General features: G+C 43.4%; 1 protein-coding gene across 2 annotated transcripts in view; it reads left to right on the top strand.

Moving 5' to 3' along the window:
* The window catches only part of IGF1R (insulin like growth factor 1 receptor), a 188,384-nt gene extending 171,187 nt beyond the window's left edge, over nt 1–17,197 (top strand). For both annotated transcript variants that reach the window (XM_009565070.2, XM_009565069.2), the window contains exons 19-21: nt 310–439; nt 5,421–5,555; nt 12,038–17,197. In XM_009565070.2, coding sequence (XP_009563365.2) covers nt 310–439; nt 5,421–5,555; nt 12,038–12,404 — 632 coding nt within the window. In that variant the 3' untranslated portion in view covers nt 12,405–17,197. The remainder of the gene's footprint in view (nt 1–309; nt 440–5,420; nt 5,556–12,037) is intronic.
* The last annotated feature ends 8 nt before the right edge of the window (nt 17,198–17,205 follow it).

Raw genomic sequence — 17,205 nt, 5'->3', positions numbered from 1 at the left:
TTATATGACTTTCGGAAGACTTAGCTTACTGCAAAACTTGAGTGTAAACCCTAGAACTTTTCATACAAACGTATTTAAATCATTCAAATTTTTCAGCCACTGAAGTCAATGGTAAAACTGTCTCTTGGTTCGTTGGGAGGGATGCTTTACCCACCCTAAGGCAGCAGGTAACATGACTGCAAGGTGTCATGGTAACAGATCGCAGATTTTTAGCATCAAACTGTGATTCTTTGCTGGCTACAGTGGGTTGTAGTAAGGGTCAGTGTTCATTATTTTATCATGCAAACTCAAAACATTTGTACCTTCTAGATTTTGGCATGACAAGAGATATCTACGAGACAGATTATTATCGTAAAGGAGGGAAAGGTTTGCTGCCTGTCCGTTGGATGTCCCCAGAATCGCTGAAAGATGGAGTCTTCACAACGCACTCCGATGTCTGGTAACAAAAAAAGGGCTCTAAATAACTGTGTTGTCCCCTCTTTTTTCTAGCCTCTTGTTTTAGTAGACATAACTTAGTTAAGTATAACGGCTTCTCCTATCTCTTCAAAGGTAACTCTTTTTCCACTGTGAAGTGTTCTACTTTACATTTCATATTTCCATTGCAAGTCCAAGACCTCTTGAGGTTAAATTCGACTTTCAGAGAGAGCAGGATTAAATGGATTTCCAAGACTGGAGGTGGCGGCATGTTTCCTGCTGTGGGTTGTAAAATCAGTTGTGCAGTGAAAAACATTACTTTCACCTGGAAGAGCAAGTTGTCATTTTTCAAATTGCCCTTCTTCAAGAAAAGCATTAAAAGTTGCCAAGAATATAGAAAAGCTCATAGTGCTGACCTGCTTTTCTATCAAAACCTCCTGTGTAAATAACTCCACTTTCCTACAGATGGTTTGTGTACACTAGCAGGTTTTTTTCTTGGGAGATCTCTCTTGTGTATATCCTTCTCCATTTGGAGATTTGTTTGCTTGTTTTATATACCACAAGATGCAGAAATAGGTTTTTCTTTCGCAGCGCGTTGCCTGGTTGCTGTATCTGTGATGTTATTAATAGAGGCATTCAGGAAATTTCAAAATACACTTCTTAGAAGAAATAATCCTCTGGAACAATTCCCCAGACACACCACTCCCCCTCCAAACTTTTGCAGATAGGTAGAGAGGACTTGGCAGAAGGTGAATGTGTACTGGCAAAACCTCTACTGTCTTTTATGGTTTCTCTGCCTTCCTAACAATGTTTTTATGGCTGACCTGTTACAGAATTGGCAGCTGATGGCCTCCAAATGTCTACAAGTCAGTAGGAATGGTATTTTAGTAGTAAACTACATTCTCTTTAAACAGCTTGAAGATTTTGGAGTTGGTGGACTGTAGTCCACAGCCACCAGCATCAACTGAAAGGTTCATAAGAGGAATTACGTAGCAAGTGAAAAAGCAAAGCATCAAAATGTTGCTTAAAAATTTTGGCATATGGCTAGTAACTTATTTATGAATCCAGTAACCCTCAACTTGGAAAGAGATGAAAATAAGCACTGTGAGTTCAAAGGGAAGCCCTGCATCAGCCATTTATCTTACAGAACAGTGCAGGCATGCATTTGGCAGTCCCCCTGCAGTAAAAGAATTTTGGGACTTGTAATGGCTTCACAAAGCAGACAGAAATTTGGAATATAGCACTAGAAAATCCCCAGATGTAGAACTGAATGAGGCTGGAGTGGAGAGCTGGCACACCTCCCCATTCTTACCACACAATAACTTTTAAGTCCAGCCATTGCATGGAAAGCGGCCTCCAGCAGATGAGGTGTTCAGCTTCGGTGACGTACTGCACTTATTCCATACGTGCTTTCCTTTTAGCCTCTAACTGTTCAGTGACGTTATTGTTTAAACATAACTCAAATTCCAACCAAAAAAACAGAAACGCAAAATTACAGAATGGTTTTGCATGGAAAAGACCTGTAAGATCATTGAGTCCAACCATTGATGCTGCCCTGCTAAGACTGCCATCAGATCAAGTTCCCAAGTACAACACCTACTCGTCTTTTAAAGACCTCCAGGGATGGTGACTCAACCACCTCCTTTAGCAGCCTATTCCAATGCTTGACAACTATCTCAGTAAAAAAATTCCTCCTGATATCCAACCTAAATCTCCCCTGGTGCATCTTGAGGCCATTCCCCCTTGTCCTGTCACTGGCTATCAGGGAGAAGAGACCAACCACCACCCCACTACAGCCTCCTTTTAGATGGTTGTAGAGAGCGATAGGGTCTCCTTTCAGCCTCCTTTTCTCCAGACTAAACAACCTCCGCTCCCTCAGCCGTCCCTCGTAAGGGTTGTGCTCTGAACACTTCAGCAGTTTTGTTTCCTTTCTTTGGACACAGTCCAGCATCTTGGTGTCCTCCTTGTAGTGGGGGGCCCAAAACCCCTCAAACCATGGATGTGACACCAAATCAAGCACCAGAAGTAAATTAGCGCTTTAGTTGTTGCAGGAAGAATGTGAGTTCTCCTTCAATATTAGCAAGATTGGGTATTCAGCACTCATTCAGCCCAAAACAGGGATGAGCAAACAGTTTATCAGTGGGGCCGTCTGAGTGAAATAGCCGAACCAGACATCACATGAAGGAAAGTAGTTAACTGATTACGTGGTTGGAATGGGAGAAGAGTAAAATCTGGCAGCTTTTTACTTGAGAGCATAGGGAGGGAAAAACTGCTTTGTGGAGAGTAGGTCCACAGCTCTCGTCGGGATTCCGGACAGTTCCTCCTTGGAAAGGTTTGTCATCTTATTTGTTACAAGTGACTTATTCTGGAATTTAGTACACATAAGTGTACTGTCTTTTGAAGTACAAAGATAGTGGTTCAACATGGGGAATAGACTGTTTAGAACACATTTGCTTTTGCCACGTGCATCCACAGCTATAGAATCAGAAATTTCAATCTGAATTCTGAACGTAGTGAAGCTTGACTTATCACCATTACAAAGTACTGTCTATTTGATACAGCTAAAAGGATTTGCTCCAGTTTACTTCTCAATAACTTTTGGACCACACTCTCTTCATGCCAGGAAAAATTACCTGACTCCTTGGTTCAGATTTTGAAGTTGCTTCTTGCAAACTCTGTAGCTTGGCTGTTTTGGGTTGTTTATTTTTATCAAACAGTAAAAAATGTTCAGATTGGTTTTCCTGCATTTTTGGTAGGATGCTGTGACATCTGGTTCCGTGTTCTTCGAGATCGCTTTTAGAAGCCAGAATGTCAGAAAGACAAAACTGTGTGAGTGGTCAGAGTCCAAAATTTATAAGCTGTAAGGTGAAATGGCAAACTGCAAGAAGAGTGCCTGGAGATTTAGAAGGGTGGAGCTTTATTTTAGCAATTCATCCTTTTATTGCTCTTCAGACTGAAGGATGAGGTAATTAGTCAAGACTGTTTTTGTTGCAGTTAGGGAAGGAGAACATTTTAATGTAGTGCTGTTCAGGGCGAGGGTGTATTTCTATAAATAAGTCCTTAGCATCTTGTGTTCTTTCAGAGCTGGTAGTTGCCTTGAAGGAGCAACCTAAGTTTATTTGTTATGATAATATGCCTCGTAGGTGCACAAGACTTGTTCTCATTATTCCTGCAGCGATCAAAGTGGCTTCAAAGGCACCAAAATATTGAGTTGACCCTCTGTCCCTCCCTCCCCTGAAAGGCAAACAATTGCAAGTCTGTCTGTGGCTTCTGGCTCCAGATGCAAACAATTTTAGATACAGTGGATAACTGAAAGATAAAACCGCTCTACCATAACCAGCTAATAATACTGGACTCCTGTTTTCACAACAGTACTCTATTGAAACTCTGCTTTTTTTCTCTGAGCTTGACTCAGCACTTTAGCCACACGAGGCAAGACAGTACTGAGATTTTCCTTCTTCACACAGCATCTGTAAAAGTAGATGACTCTTTAGTGCTGGGCAGACAATTTGAGCTATGTCTGCTCAATAAACTAATTTTAAATGGAGGTATTTTTAGAAAGTGTCAATACTTAACATCTGAACCACACAATTACATAACAATGCTTATGTTTCTTTGGCAGTAATCAATTGCTGTTGTCAGAAACACTTCTTTTTTCATCTCTGCGGTCTTCTGTAGTTAGTTGGAAGGAGGTGGAAGCTGTTTCAGAAACGTAGTTACATACCTGTTGCAAAAGGTCTAACTGAGTTGCTCCTGTGGTCAATGTTTTGTGGCTGAAGCAGCAAATTAGGGTCTTGGTACAAGGAACTGGAAAACATTCAGATTTCTTCCATGTCTTTTTCAAAACTTGGTTTTGTTGCTTGCTGCTCTGTTGAATGACTTCATCCTTACTTTGCACCTTTGACTTAGAATGTTGAATAAACCAAAGCAGAGGGATAATTGGAAGGCGTTACACAAGAAGTGGGTTTGTGCAGGGGGAATAGAAGTTGGTTTGTTTGCTTTTAGTGTTAGGGCTGATGAGATGCAGAGGTGTGGTGTTAGCATTTGTAGTCTTGCTCTTGGCTTGCAAGGAGCAACAAGGGGAAGATACAGCTTCCAAATCGGATTTGTGTGACTCAAGTATTTGTGATAAAAACCAGCTTGCACTGGAATGAGAGCTTCCTGTTCAGCTTTGTTGCCTTCTCATCTGCTATCGGGGTACCTGAGAGATGTTACATGAAGATTTTGAGCTTACTTTTTTAAGTGTACGGATTTTTTTCTTGTTGTCTCTGTGGCTTGGGGTTGCTTGTTGAGCTCATTTTAGATAACTGGCATCTGCAACTTCTCCACCAGCTTAGAAGGCTTGATTCCCCGCACCCTGCCACACATGATCTTTATGCAAACTTTAGTTACCAGATGTCTGCCCATCTTGAGACCCTCTGTACGGGAAGCACAGAGATAGGAATACAATTTTTTTAGATTTTTTTTTTTTTCCCCTCACCTGCCTCTTTCCTTTTCCCTCTGCACTGTTCTTCCCACTTCCTAGTGTGCACCTAAGGTCAGAACTTAAAGCCGTGGGAAAGGGAGAGGAGATGTGAGCTGATTCTCCAGGCAAGCCTCCTGAGTTAGGAGGCTTCTGGTCAGTGCAAAGAGCTTGTGGTGTCTTCTTACTGATTGCTCTATATAGAATTGATGTAACCAAGCCATGCTGATGCACTGAATGATTGTAATCACGAGTGCCTATGAGCTGTAGATTATGGTGTGAAAAATGGAGATGCAGTATTACTAATCTTTTCTTACAGAGGCCATTCTGAAGAGCCTGTTTCTCGCCATTGGCTAGAGTTGTTTGAACTCAGCAGTCTGTGATGCTAGGTGACACAGCCATTACTGTAGCTGCATAGTTTTCAAGCAATTGGAATTTTGTGGTAAAAGAAAGAACCCATGGACACCTACCTGCTCAGCATCTTATAAGAAAAATATGCTTGTAAATATTTCTCAGTTTTCTGAATTTCTGATTTGTTTTCCAGGTCTTTTGGTGTTGTACTTTGGGAGATTGCAACGTTAGCGGAGCAGCCTTACCAAGGCATGACCAATGAACAAGTGCTCCGCTTTGTGATGGAAGGAGGTCTGCTGGAAAAACCGGACAATTGTCCTGATATGCTGTAAGTGTCCACAGTTACCACCGTTCTCAGCACACAGCTTATTCTTCCTGATCCCATCAACATCATTTTCTGCTCTGTCTGCCCCAGGAGGGGTTATTAAAGAGTGATAGTAATGTGAGGTGCTGCTTGAACAGTCTCTGTCAATCCAGTGTGTTACAGTAGTTAGACATGCCAGAAAACAACTTTGCTTGTGGCCAGAATCTCACTTTGGGCTATCTCCTCTAATAAGGAAACAAAACCCTATCCTTGTGTTCCTGAATAAATTTAGATTTAATGAATGCTCTTAAGTGACGTTTGCTACAGCAGAAGACTTTGTGCCTAAATCTTGTCTCTTCTGCTTAAAGTAATTCTGTTGAGTATAAAGACAAAAAGAGCTTAGGACGAGCTGAAATGCGTTGTGCATAAACTGTGGATTTCAGCTTTAGTTCAGTGTACAGATAAATGAATGTATGGTTCCTTTGTCTGAAGCAGCACTGGATCTGCTGTTTCAGTCACGGTGCTCATCACACAGAGATAAACAAATCCCCCTGCTAACAATTTCCTTTCCTGTAGCGCAGAAAGGAGTACACAAACCCCTTTGCCTACCCCTGGAATCGGTACAAAGCCTTGCAGGAGCAGAGGGTGTGCAGTGCAGCAGGCGGCAGTTTTTAGCATTGCATTGTTGAAATACTTCTGCTGGCTTTTGTGCACAGCATTTAGAGTTATGCACTCTTTTTTACTTTGATATACTTCCCAAACTGGGTTTTGGGAAGGAAATAGTGTGTCTTGCAGTTATTGAAATTAGTTGGAGGCCCACAGAAGGGATACAATCACTTAAGGGCCTCAGCTGCCTGGGATTCTTAGGAAAAGAGCTTTTCTGGCTGGAGCGCTGGCTTTGGTTTCAGATGACAGGCAGTGTTGTTTTGTTGTTCGAGGGGGGTGGGTGGTATATGCAGGGTGAGGTGTAGCTGCCATGTGATTCCTCAATTTCAAATTCTTTCCCTTCCACAATGCTGTGGAGAATTTCTGGCAGTCGGGTTGACTGGGTATTGTTTAACACAGTCAGAACTGTGTAATGGAGGGAGGGAGTGGGCAGAAATGGGAGAGAGGAGTGGAGACATTGGCTTCTCGAGTCTGTAGGAAGAAAACACCTCAGTGAGAACCAACTCAACAAGAGACTCGGCATTAGGAATTCCCTGTTATCCTGGGGGATGTGTCGTATGAACAGGGGGATGAGAGGGGAGTCACAACAAGAAGCTCTATTTACTGCAGCCCACCTGGCCTGTTCTCCTTCCTTGCAAGTTCTTTTATAAGGCCCATCTGCCCCCCATCAACATGTGTTCGGGTGGTCTTGCCATGTGTCTTTCCAGAGGGTCTGGCCCAGGCAGTCCAACGGGTGGAGGAAGGCGGGGGGGGGGGGGATTAGGAGGGAGGGAGAACAGCTCCCGCTGTTGCATCACCTCCTGCTGTAGCAGTCGGCTCCAGACCTTGAGCTCAGCCAGGTGAAGGAGCCGTGCTTACTCCTGCACCTGCCCTCCATTGGACACAGCGCCACAGACGAGGCCCTCAGGTGATATCCCATGCTCTGTCCTCGGGGAGGTCTGCTGCTGCACCTCCTCTGCTATTCGTTCCTGGTACCACAAGACAAAGACACAAATGGGCAGCCTTCAGACAATATGTTTAAGGCAAAGAAGGAAGCAAAGTCTGGCTTTACAGTCCACTTTCAGGATAACCAGATTGCAAGGTGGGAGAATTTGGTTAATGTCTGGCAGAGCAAATCTTTGCACAGGTGTATAGGAGCGAAGGCGTGTTTTGTGCTGATTTTAATGAAGAAGCTGTTGACACATCAGTTGTGGCCACCAAAACATTGGTCATGCATTGCCGAGATGCAGATAGAAAAATCTGGTTTGAATTTAGTCTCTTCCCTCCGTCAGAATAAGGAACAGGGCTGAACTGGGAACTAAGGCTCACCCAGTCTTGTGGTGGGGTGGGGTTTTTTTTGGTGATACAGTAGTGTATGAAACATCCTGACTGCGTCCAAAATCCAAAAAATACTAATTGAATGTATTGACCTTAGAAGGTCCTTGTGAGCTTTAGCTCCTCTTCAGCTTATTTTGTCTTGACAGGAGAGCCACCCAAGTCTGCTGAAAAATTCAACGGGCTGTTGTAGCAGTAACAGTAGGAAGCTCCAGGAATAGTCTTTGCCTTTGTTCCACGCACGTGCATTTGGCATTCAAGGAACCTATTTAGTGTTGTTACGATGCTTTTTTCTTGTATATATGTTTTTGCTTCTTTCCCTCCCTTCCATATCGTTAGCCTAAGATGCTGTGAAAGTGCTGTGCAGCAGTTGGTAACCTGACAGCTGCTGCCAGGCTTAAGCCTCGCAAGTGTTGCTGCTGGCAGGCACAGGGACCTGCTCTGCAGGCGGAGTTCCTCTCCTCTCTCCAATTGTCTGATAACCTGCTTCACAGCAAGGGCCATAACAAGAGAAAATACTGGATGGACAGAAAGGTGCTTGTGACAGAGTCGCAGAGAGCCCTGGAATTGCATATGGATCTTGCCATCCTCAGCACGTGTGAGGCAAGCGCTTTTGCAAGCGCTTTATGAAACCCTTTGAAAAATGAGGGATTCTCCCCTTTGGGGAGATCACTAAAAGATCCTGTTTGAAGACAGCTTTCTCACCGTGGCTGTGCTGTGGAAGGTGGTTTCTAGACAGGCAAAGTCCCTGTTGCAGGGCAGTCGGTGCACTGCTTGTGCTTGGTACACTGTGAAAGGCAAGCAGGAAGCAGAGCCAGGAACTGCACTTGCATGTCTCACTTGGTACACTACAAATGAAGAGATACTTTTTTTTTCTCTACATTATTATATTTTGGCTTGGAAACAACTAAAATTATGGGTAGAACACAGATTTACCTTTCTGTAGAGCGAGGAGAGTGCACTGACATTCAAAAACCTCCAGAACAGGTGGAGGAGGTGGGCTGCTGTGGGGATGAGAATAGAGAGAAGAATCTTGCTGCAACTGTCACTGAATCTGCTATTTTTAACCTTGCAGATTACACGAGTGTTGACACAGCCATGCACGCTTCAGCCACGGAGCAGTAGTTTTCATAAGGGTCTCTTGTTGCCTCCCCTGCACGAATGCTGCGTGGTGCAGGCAATCCTGGCCGTTCCGTCTCTCCTGACTGCAATGCTGGCAATGCTTGTTAGTGACTGTGCTTTGCTAACCTGTGGGAGCAGCGAGTTGGTAGCTTTTAGATGGATCAGAGACGAAGGACACTTGAAAAACTGGAGAGGTTCTGTTCTGCCCCTTGGTTGTATCAGATGCTTGCGCAAAGAGGGATTTTGCGGCACAGTTGTCTTGTGATTCAGAGAGGTGGTAAATCCCTGTAAAAGGGCTAAGCACAAAGCGGATGGTAATTCTAGAGGCTTTTTTACTCTTACGCAGGGTGAAACAAGACTCAGTTCTGTTTGTGCTACACCCTCTTGGCATAGTTTGCATGGTTTCACAGACAGAACTGTGTAATAAGACAGATGGTTCAATAAGACAGTGCCAGGAGCGAAGATGTGCTGTTTTGCTCCTCTTCCTATGTAATAAGTTCTGTTTTTATGTACTGCCATTGTTATGGCAGCGCTCATCAGGTGATGGCTGCGTGGCAAGGTTTGTTACAGTTGAAGCTCTCAGACAGTGTGTTCCCATGGGGCTTTTAAAAGTTGTGGAGGCTGGAATTCCACTCTGTTTTTGAAGCAAAATTGCTTCCCCCACATGTATTGTAGCTGACTAGACTATTTACGCATTGCTGATTTTCCCTTTGTTCCTGGCAAGCACTCGGCTAGAAACCAGTGTGTGCTGTGCAGAGGTAATGTCAGCGTGTAGCAACAGCAGAACAGGAGAGGTCCTTTCAGTTTTTCCCACCAAATCGAGTCTGATGCAAAGCACAAACACACACTCAAATGGAATGCAGCTTCTATAGTAACTTTCCATTTTCTGTTTTTTACTGTCTTTGTGCAAGAAGTTACTCAGTTTCTGCTCAGTTCTTTGAGCAAAAGAAGCATGGGAAAGGCAGTGGCTCTTCCTCCATCTGACAACTGTATCTGCAACTTCCCTGAGCTCACTTGCCACCAGTCAGAAACATAACTTTATAAGAGTGCTCAGGTTGTATTAACAGCCTGTAGATTCTTCCGTTGTCTGCTGGCAAGGGCTGGGGTTTTTTGTTTAAGATAATGTAAACAAAGTCTTTGAACCCACAGAGTTAAAGAGAAAAAAAATCCTTTTATGGGAACTCTGTAGGGTTTTTAAATCTGGAATGGCTTAAAAGAAACATCACATGTCCTTGTTTGTGCTGATGTCACATGCATTACTCTGCTGCTTGTGGTATCTCCTTAGCATTGCCCTGAGGCCTCAGGGCGAAGTGCCAGCGAATATCCAGTGTTCTTGGCTCCAGCCAGCGCTTCTATTCAGGGACGCAGCAGTCAGCTGGAAAGGAAACAGCAATGAAGTAACAGAAATGGATTTTATATATTTATGTCTCAAGCTTTCCTCCTCATTTGTGGGTGAGGGTACAGTGCAGTTTTATAGTTTGGCTTCACTTTCATTGTGAAAGACTTTTTAAAGACTCAAAAACAAGCAATAGCTGAACCATGTTTATATGCCTACGTGCCTGCTGGAGTGCAGCACTGAGTACACAGGGAGTTCTCCCAGCACAGACTGGTTTTGCCAGCTTGTTTTTGGGTGCCACAGGCTGTGCTCAGGTGGCTGACTTCAGTTCATGCAGAGCTGTGCCAGCTGAGCTCTAGCAGCAATATTTGTGAGGTTAAATGCACTTCAATTCAGATTGCTTTTGTTTTGGTTGAAGCGCTCTCAGCGGTGTTTGCATCCCAAACACAGCAGCTTTCCATCTCTTTGGTTCACCTCAGCTGAGCACACAGTGCGCCTTGTGAGAAAATGCAGCAGTATTTCCCGAGGAACGAGTTTCTAGGGAAGGGGGTTGCTTTGTTTTGCTTTGCTTTGGTTTCAGTCCAGGGCTCCCAGACCCTCCGGACCCAGCGACGCTCAGCAACAGCCCCAAAGCACAGGGTCGTCCAGCGCAGTGACAGTCCTGTCGAAAGATCTGCTCTGGAGCAGAGGCTCTGAAGACATTAAGACGTTGCTCTATGATGGACTTTAGGTGCTGTTTTAACTTAAAAAATAAAGTCATTCCACATCCTAGCGCAGAGATCTCGTGCATGGCCACTGGGGTGTATGGCAGTGGGCGCTACCTAAAGCATAGACCAGAATTGCTTGCATGCCTTCTGAAAGTCTGTGCAAGTTAGGAAAATGATGTTGTTTTATAGAACCAAAACTAAAAGTTTGTGCAACCTGGCTTTCCTTACATGGGAGGGCTGGCCACCAGACCAGCAGGGCCTCCGAGGAAAGGGGCTCGGACTGGGCCTGTGGGTCACAGTGCTGAAAGGTAAGTTAGAGATACAAAGGGTTCTCCTGTACACTGTCTTCACTGAAAGATTTTTCTTTGGCTTTTTTTTTTAGATACTTTCTTATTCTAGCACAGAAAGCTGTAGCTTTGGCCATTGGTAACTTCCTACACACAGTGTGCTTCTCAGAGTACTCCGTGCACAGAGAATTGGCTCCAAGAATTAATGTTAATCTTCCTTTTCTTATTTAAATTTGTGCTATGTTAACAGAAGACATCCCTGTTCCACCGTCACAGAGAGTGAAATCCTTTCTTGTGTTGTGTTAAAAGCTCAGGGCCATCTCTCAGGAATATCCGATTTTGCTGTGTCATGAAAGTGCTGTTTTTGTTATGGCTGTGTTACTGTTTCATTTTGTGGTTTTGTTTTGCCAGCATGGGACATTGTACAGATCTAATCGTGGATGTGTTTAAGCAGATGATCTCACACTCTGTAAAATATGAATGCATCCCTGGCCGTAAATGAAAACAGTGTTGTTTCAAAATAAGAGATTAGAATGTCTTCAAGATTGACAAATGTCTGTGGGGGATTGCAATTAATTTTAATGTGATTTTCTTCTTTCGGGGGGAAAAAGCAGTGCTTTACCTTGTGTGTATTTCCTATTTTATTTTTTTCCAAGACAGTATTGCTAGGGTGGGGATTGATTGTTTGAAAAAGATACTGTGAGAGGCACTACCGTTTAGCTGCGTGAGTAAGCAAGCACAGGGTGTTTTGGAGGAAAAGGAGAGAAATACCCAGTCAGAATAAAACCAGAAATTGCTCTGGATGTTAGATATCTGTGAGAGTGTTTCATGGGCGAGTGTGTGGGAGGGAGCGGAGAAGAAGGAGATAAGAGCTCTAGAAGTCAATCAGTGATTAGGAAGAAGGTCAAATGTGACACAGGGACCTTGGCCTGGAAAAGTTCTGTCACTTTATCTTCCATCCAGGTGGAAAGTTTTTTCTAAAATGCAAGGTCTGATTCAGTCGCAGTTGGTTGGGCTCCAGCCAGGGCTCGTGAAACACCTCAGTAATGGTTGTCCTGTGTGTTCCCTGTCCAGGTTTGAATTGATGCGCATGTGCTGGCAGTACAATCCGAAAATGAGGCCCTCCTTCCTGGAAATAATTGGGAGCATTAAAGACGAGCTGGATCCAGCGTTCAAAGAGGTCTCCTTCTTCTACAGTGAAGAGAACAAGCCTCCAGACACAGAGGAGCTTGACTTGGAGACTGAAAACATGGAGAGCATTCCTTTAGATCCCTCCTCCACCCTTCAGCCCACTGACAAGCACTCAGGACACAAAGCTGAGAACGGCCCAGGCGTGGTGGTCCTTCGGGCCAGCTTCGAGGAGAGACAGCCGTACGCACACATGAATGGGGGACGCAAGAACGAGAGGGCCTTACCGCTGCCCCAGTCTTCGGCCTGCTGATCCTTAGACCCAGAATCTCACAGAAATAAAACACATTGGGGGAAGAAAGTAAGGAAAATACAATATGTTCAAAAGCCTACTGTACCTCAGTGGATCTTCAGAACTGCCATAGCTGCACTTGGGAGAACCCTTTTTTCAGTAAACGAGTTACCGTATTTTTTCTTTTTTCGATATGCAAGCAGATGTTTGTTTCAGTAAAGGACTCCATTCATGGGGGGCACACAGTCAGCCTTTTAAAACTCTAATGTTAACACTTAATAGCGACAGAAAACTTGAGATCTGATCTCTCTCTCTTTCTCTCTCTCTCCTCTCCTTTCTCTTTCTTTCTGTCTCTCTCTTTGCTTCATAATGGGAAACATATCTGCGTGCAAGTTCAACCGTACAGCACTTTTATCAGATCAAAGATATTGCAGGCCAGGTGGCTCCCGGTACCCGTGCGAGCACCTGCCCAACACTGTAGGTCTTTATAAAAAAACAAACAAACAAACAAAAAAACAAACAAAAAAACACACAAAAAAAATTAAAAAGACTGGATTTTTAATGTTGCTCTTTAATCTTTTTAGGAACACGTAAAAGAATAAAAAAGGGCCATCATTCGTCCAAGGTTGTTACCATTTTCAACGCTGCCAAATTTTGCCAAAAAAAAAAAAAATGAACTGTTTTTTGTTTTTGTTTTGTTTTGGGGTTTTTTTGTAGGCATGGAAGGAGCACAGTAATCAACTGCTCTGTTTAAAAGAGATCCTGACCAATACGTTCGATTCAATCATACACTGGTATTTAAAAGCAAATTAAATATATCAAATTGTCAGCTCTTTCTTCAAAACTGGACAAAATGTGATTATTATTTTTTTCTTGTGATGGAGAAGATAAAAGGGATGGGGTAAAGAAACAGCCCTCCCTCCACCCCTGTCCCCATCCCAATGAATTCTGGACAGAACTGGCAGTGCTGAGCTAAACAAATGTGCATTTCGTACAAAAAGTCAACCGCATGCCAAAAATGAAATGCGAAAGTGACCGGCAGAGATCTCCATCGTTGCAGCCTGCCTTCCTTTACAGGCTTGCAAGGGAAAAAAACACCTAGAACCATAAATTGGAGAAGACAAAAAAAAGCAGTAACCGGATTCAAGTATAAAATGCTTTGTTGACCTTTTCTCTTTATTATTAAGACTTCTCGAAGGGTCTTGCAGTTCTATGTTAGACCATGGATCATTTGCATACACATTGTCTTTTGTGTCACTTTTATAACTTTTTTACAGTTCAGATACTCATCTATATGTCTGTACAGAAAAAAAGCTGCTATTTTTTTTGTTCTTTATCTTTGTGGATTTAATCTAAGAAAACCTTCAGGTCTGCCCTCCTTCCCTGCCCTCCCTTCCCCTCCCACTTCGATGAATTTCTTATGCTTTGTACTATAGTGTGTAACCTACTTCCTCCTCCCCAGGAACTGATACCTTTCATATGATTTGCCATGAACTGTTTAATGCCTTTTTATAAATACATTTCCTCCTTTTTTTTTTTAATTTTATTTTATTTTATTTTATTTTTCCTTCCATTAGTTGTTTTACAACATCTTGGCTGTGTGGGCTACAGGGCTTTTGAGGGGGACATGGAGGAAGAAGGGACACCCCGCACGGAAACACTCTAGCAGTGCTGTGGTGTGGTGGTTTCGAACCCCAGTTTTCCTTCCTTCCCACTAACCTCTGCCCAGACAGCACGCGAGTCTCTTACAGTGCAAGGCATGATACAAACTCAGGTCAGAAAAAAAAGGTTTAATATTTAGTACATTCTTGTTCAGTGTTGATATTCATTGTTGTACAAGGGTCCTGCCCCTCCTTCCCTCCCTGCTTGTTTTGGTTGTGGCACACATCCACCCCCATCCCCACACACTCCCCACACACGTGTGTATGTTTCTCATTTGTTGGGTACAACAGTAGACACCGGGCTTTTGGGTCACCGATTTTTCAGAAGGCTCTCCTGACCCTCCCGCCCGGTGGACACGAGCTGCGCCAGCGGTGCCGGCCATCCTGAGGGTGCCCACTGAACACCCGGCTCCAGCAAAGCCCAGCTCTTCGCCTTGCTAATGAGGAGGCCCTCGTGGAGGGCACCCTGGGCTGCTCTCTGCACCCCAGGTTGAAAAACCCAACCAAACCCAACCCACCAGGCCATTTCTGTGAGGCTGAGTGGAAAGCTTGCAGCTGGGGACAGCAGCTTGGCTAGCAAACAGTTAAGTGTTGGCAGCTATGGGAACCTGTTGGAGTACAAGCTTATTGCTTAAATCATAGACCAAACCTGAGAACAAAAGCAAGTGAGTAGGCTTGTTTGTTCAGTTGCAGAAGCCTCGGTGAAAGGGGAAGGAGGGGGCTTCAGAAAATCTACAACCAAGGAGTTGTACCAGTTGCTCGTCTGACGTTAGTTACAGCATCTAAGCCTTTGTTTAGCACTGATCCAACCAAATGATGGCAGTGAAGAGGTGGTTCTGGGATGGAAGTATTTGAATCTTTGGAGTAAGAACAAAGAATTGAAATATACTGATTGCTAGTTTTGACTGGAGATTTTAAAAAGTTTGTAATGCTTTTTGCTTGTGTAGTTTAGGTCCCATTATCTTCTCTTGCCTCTGTCCCGTAGTTATTTTTCCCTTTTGAAAATGAAAAAGACAAAAAAGTTAATTAAGAAGGTATTCTATGTAGGATTTTTTTATTTATTTTTGTGATATCAGTTTCAATCACTGTAGAGATGCCCCATAATAAATTTAAATACTGAGATAAGGGTTTTTGAGTATGACAGGGGGACAGTTGTTGATTTTGTTTTTCAAACATTTATCTACCTCACTCTTATTTTTTTATATGTGTGTATATACAAAAAGTACATCTCGCATTTCTCAGCAGCCAATAAATGCCGTTGATACTGGTAACCTCTCACTCCATTATACCACATGCTCTAGGTTCTGGAGGGGAGCAGTCACTGCCTGCCACAAAGGGTCACTTCCGCAGATTTGCCTCAGTTCCAAGGAGTTTCTCCAAGCTTTCGGTTCAAATTCATTATTGTGAGGAGGAATCCGAGAGTTGTCTGAGTTAGGGTGACCATTCCTGAAGGAAAAACAAAGGCTTTTTACGGTGCTGTCATGGCAGTCTCCAGGTCAGCCATAAGACATTGCGTGTTTAGGTGAGTGGAGACGCAGCTGACCCAGTAAGAGAACTTTAAATTCTGGGTATTTGATGAAATCTCTTAGAAAAATGAATTGCTTGCAGTGTTTGAAGGTCCAGAGGAACTGCTAGACGAAAGGGAATGGTCTTTCTGTGGAACGGGCTAAGTCATTACCAATGCCACAAGCACCAAAAAGACGTTTAGCTGAATCAGCACCCAAAAATAAATTGGCTCAGACAGCAATAGCGTTGCTTTCTTGACCAAAACGCAGCTTAAAAACCTGTCACAGGCTGCCTGATGATACCATTACATCGAGTTCCCAGCGTTGGATTCTCTGCTGCTTCTATTTCATGAGAGCACTGATGTTTTTATTTTTTCTTTTTTCAAAACTAACATGGAATTGATTTCTTTTAATGTGCCAGTAAAAAGTCAGTTCCCTTTTCTTCCCCCGTTTATATGCTTCATAACTGTGGATTCTGATGGACCAGCCATCACATTTTAACTGCCCTCTGACAGCGTGTAACTGGTTTACAAGCACACAGGACTAACACGAGCTTGCCATCAACTTGATGTATAGTGTTTCTCTTTTTCCAGCTCTGGCAGCTGTTCGTGCAGGTGTTGGTTGTGGTATCTGAACAATGTGGTGCTTTGGCTACTTCAAGTTTTTCGGGGCTTTTTGAACATAGAACGCTGTGGTTAAATGCTACAGAGTTTGTCTTTGCAGAGAGCGTTTGTCTAGCCCTGAGAAACCAACAAAATTTGAAGTTTTTTACTTGGTTGTTCTGGTTTTCCTTTTTTTTTTTGTTAGGTTCCAGTGACCTTTTGGTGCAGTGACTGCTCCCCTCTCTTGCACATATTGATTACCACAACTGGAGATCCTCAGATCTTTCAGCTGGCTAGGAGGGTTTTGTTAAAACTGTCCAAGTTAGTGGTTTTTATAATTGTATGTAGGTGGTTTTAAAATACATTAGGAAGAAACACTAATGACGTAGCACCCTTCATGGTAAACTTTTCAAAAAGCACTTCGGTAGAAGACAGTCACGGGACGTCACGTACGCATGTGTGATGACAGTCAGCTCTCCTGGACCAAACCACCTTCATGATACCATTGCGTTCTGTGTTTGCAGTTCAAGCTTAAATCCTGTTTTGTTCTGTTTGTTTCCATAGCTTTTTGTTGTTGTTGTGTTTTGTGCATTTTGAATAGCTTTATTCACATGGGTTTTTCATGCAGCCTTCCCTTGGACAGTAAATCAGGTTGTTTGTGCATGTGAACAACTGAGAATTGTTGTTGGCTTGATAGAGTCCTAATATGGTTTGTAATGTTGTTCTTCCCTGAGACCACTGGCTTGTCTGGTATGGAAAATTTATTTAGAACTTCAGCTATGTTTGAATAAAGTCAAAGTAATACGATTTGCTTCTAAATTAAAAACAAAAGCCCACCCAGCCCTGAAAACCAGCATTTTCATAAATGGTACCAAGATGTTTTAATGCAGTAGGATAACAAATCGGCATCACTGTGGGCAGCAGGGGGCTTTGTTTTTAGTGCTTGGCCGTTGTTCTCACCTGACTCGTGTATAGAAGCTGCTCAGTGGCACAGAAGGTGGTTTGGTTGCAAAGGAGTGTGGCTCCTCTGTAAACCCAGAACAGTCAGCTGTAA

This window comes from Cuculus canorus, chromosome 12 (assembly GCF_017976375.1).
Source record: "Cuculus canorus isolate bCucCan1 chromosome 12, bCucCan1.pri, whole genome shotgun sequence".
Lineage (NCBI taxonomy): Eukaryota > Metazoa > Chordata > Aves > Cuculiformes > Cuculidae > Cuculus > Cuculus canorus.
This window is presented reverse-complemented; position numbering and strand designations above follow the sequence as displayed.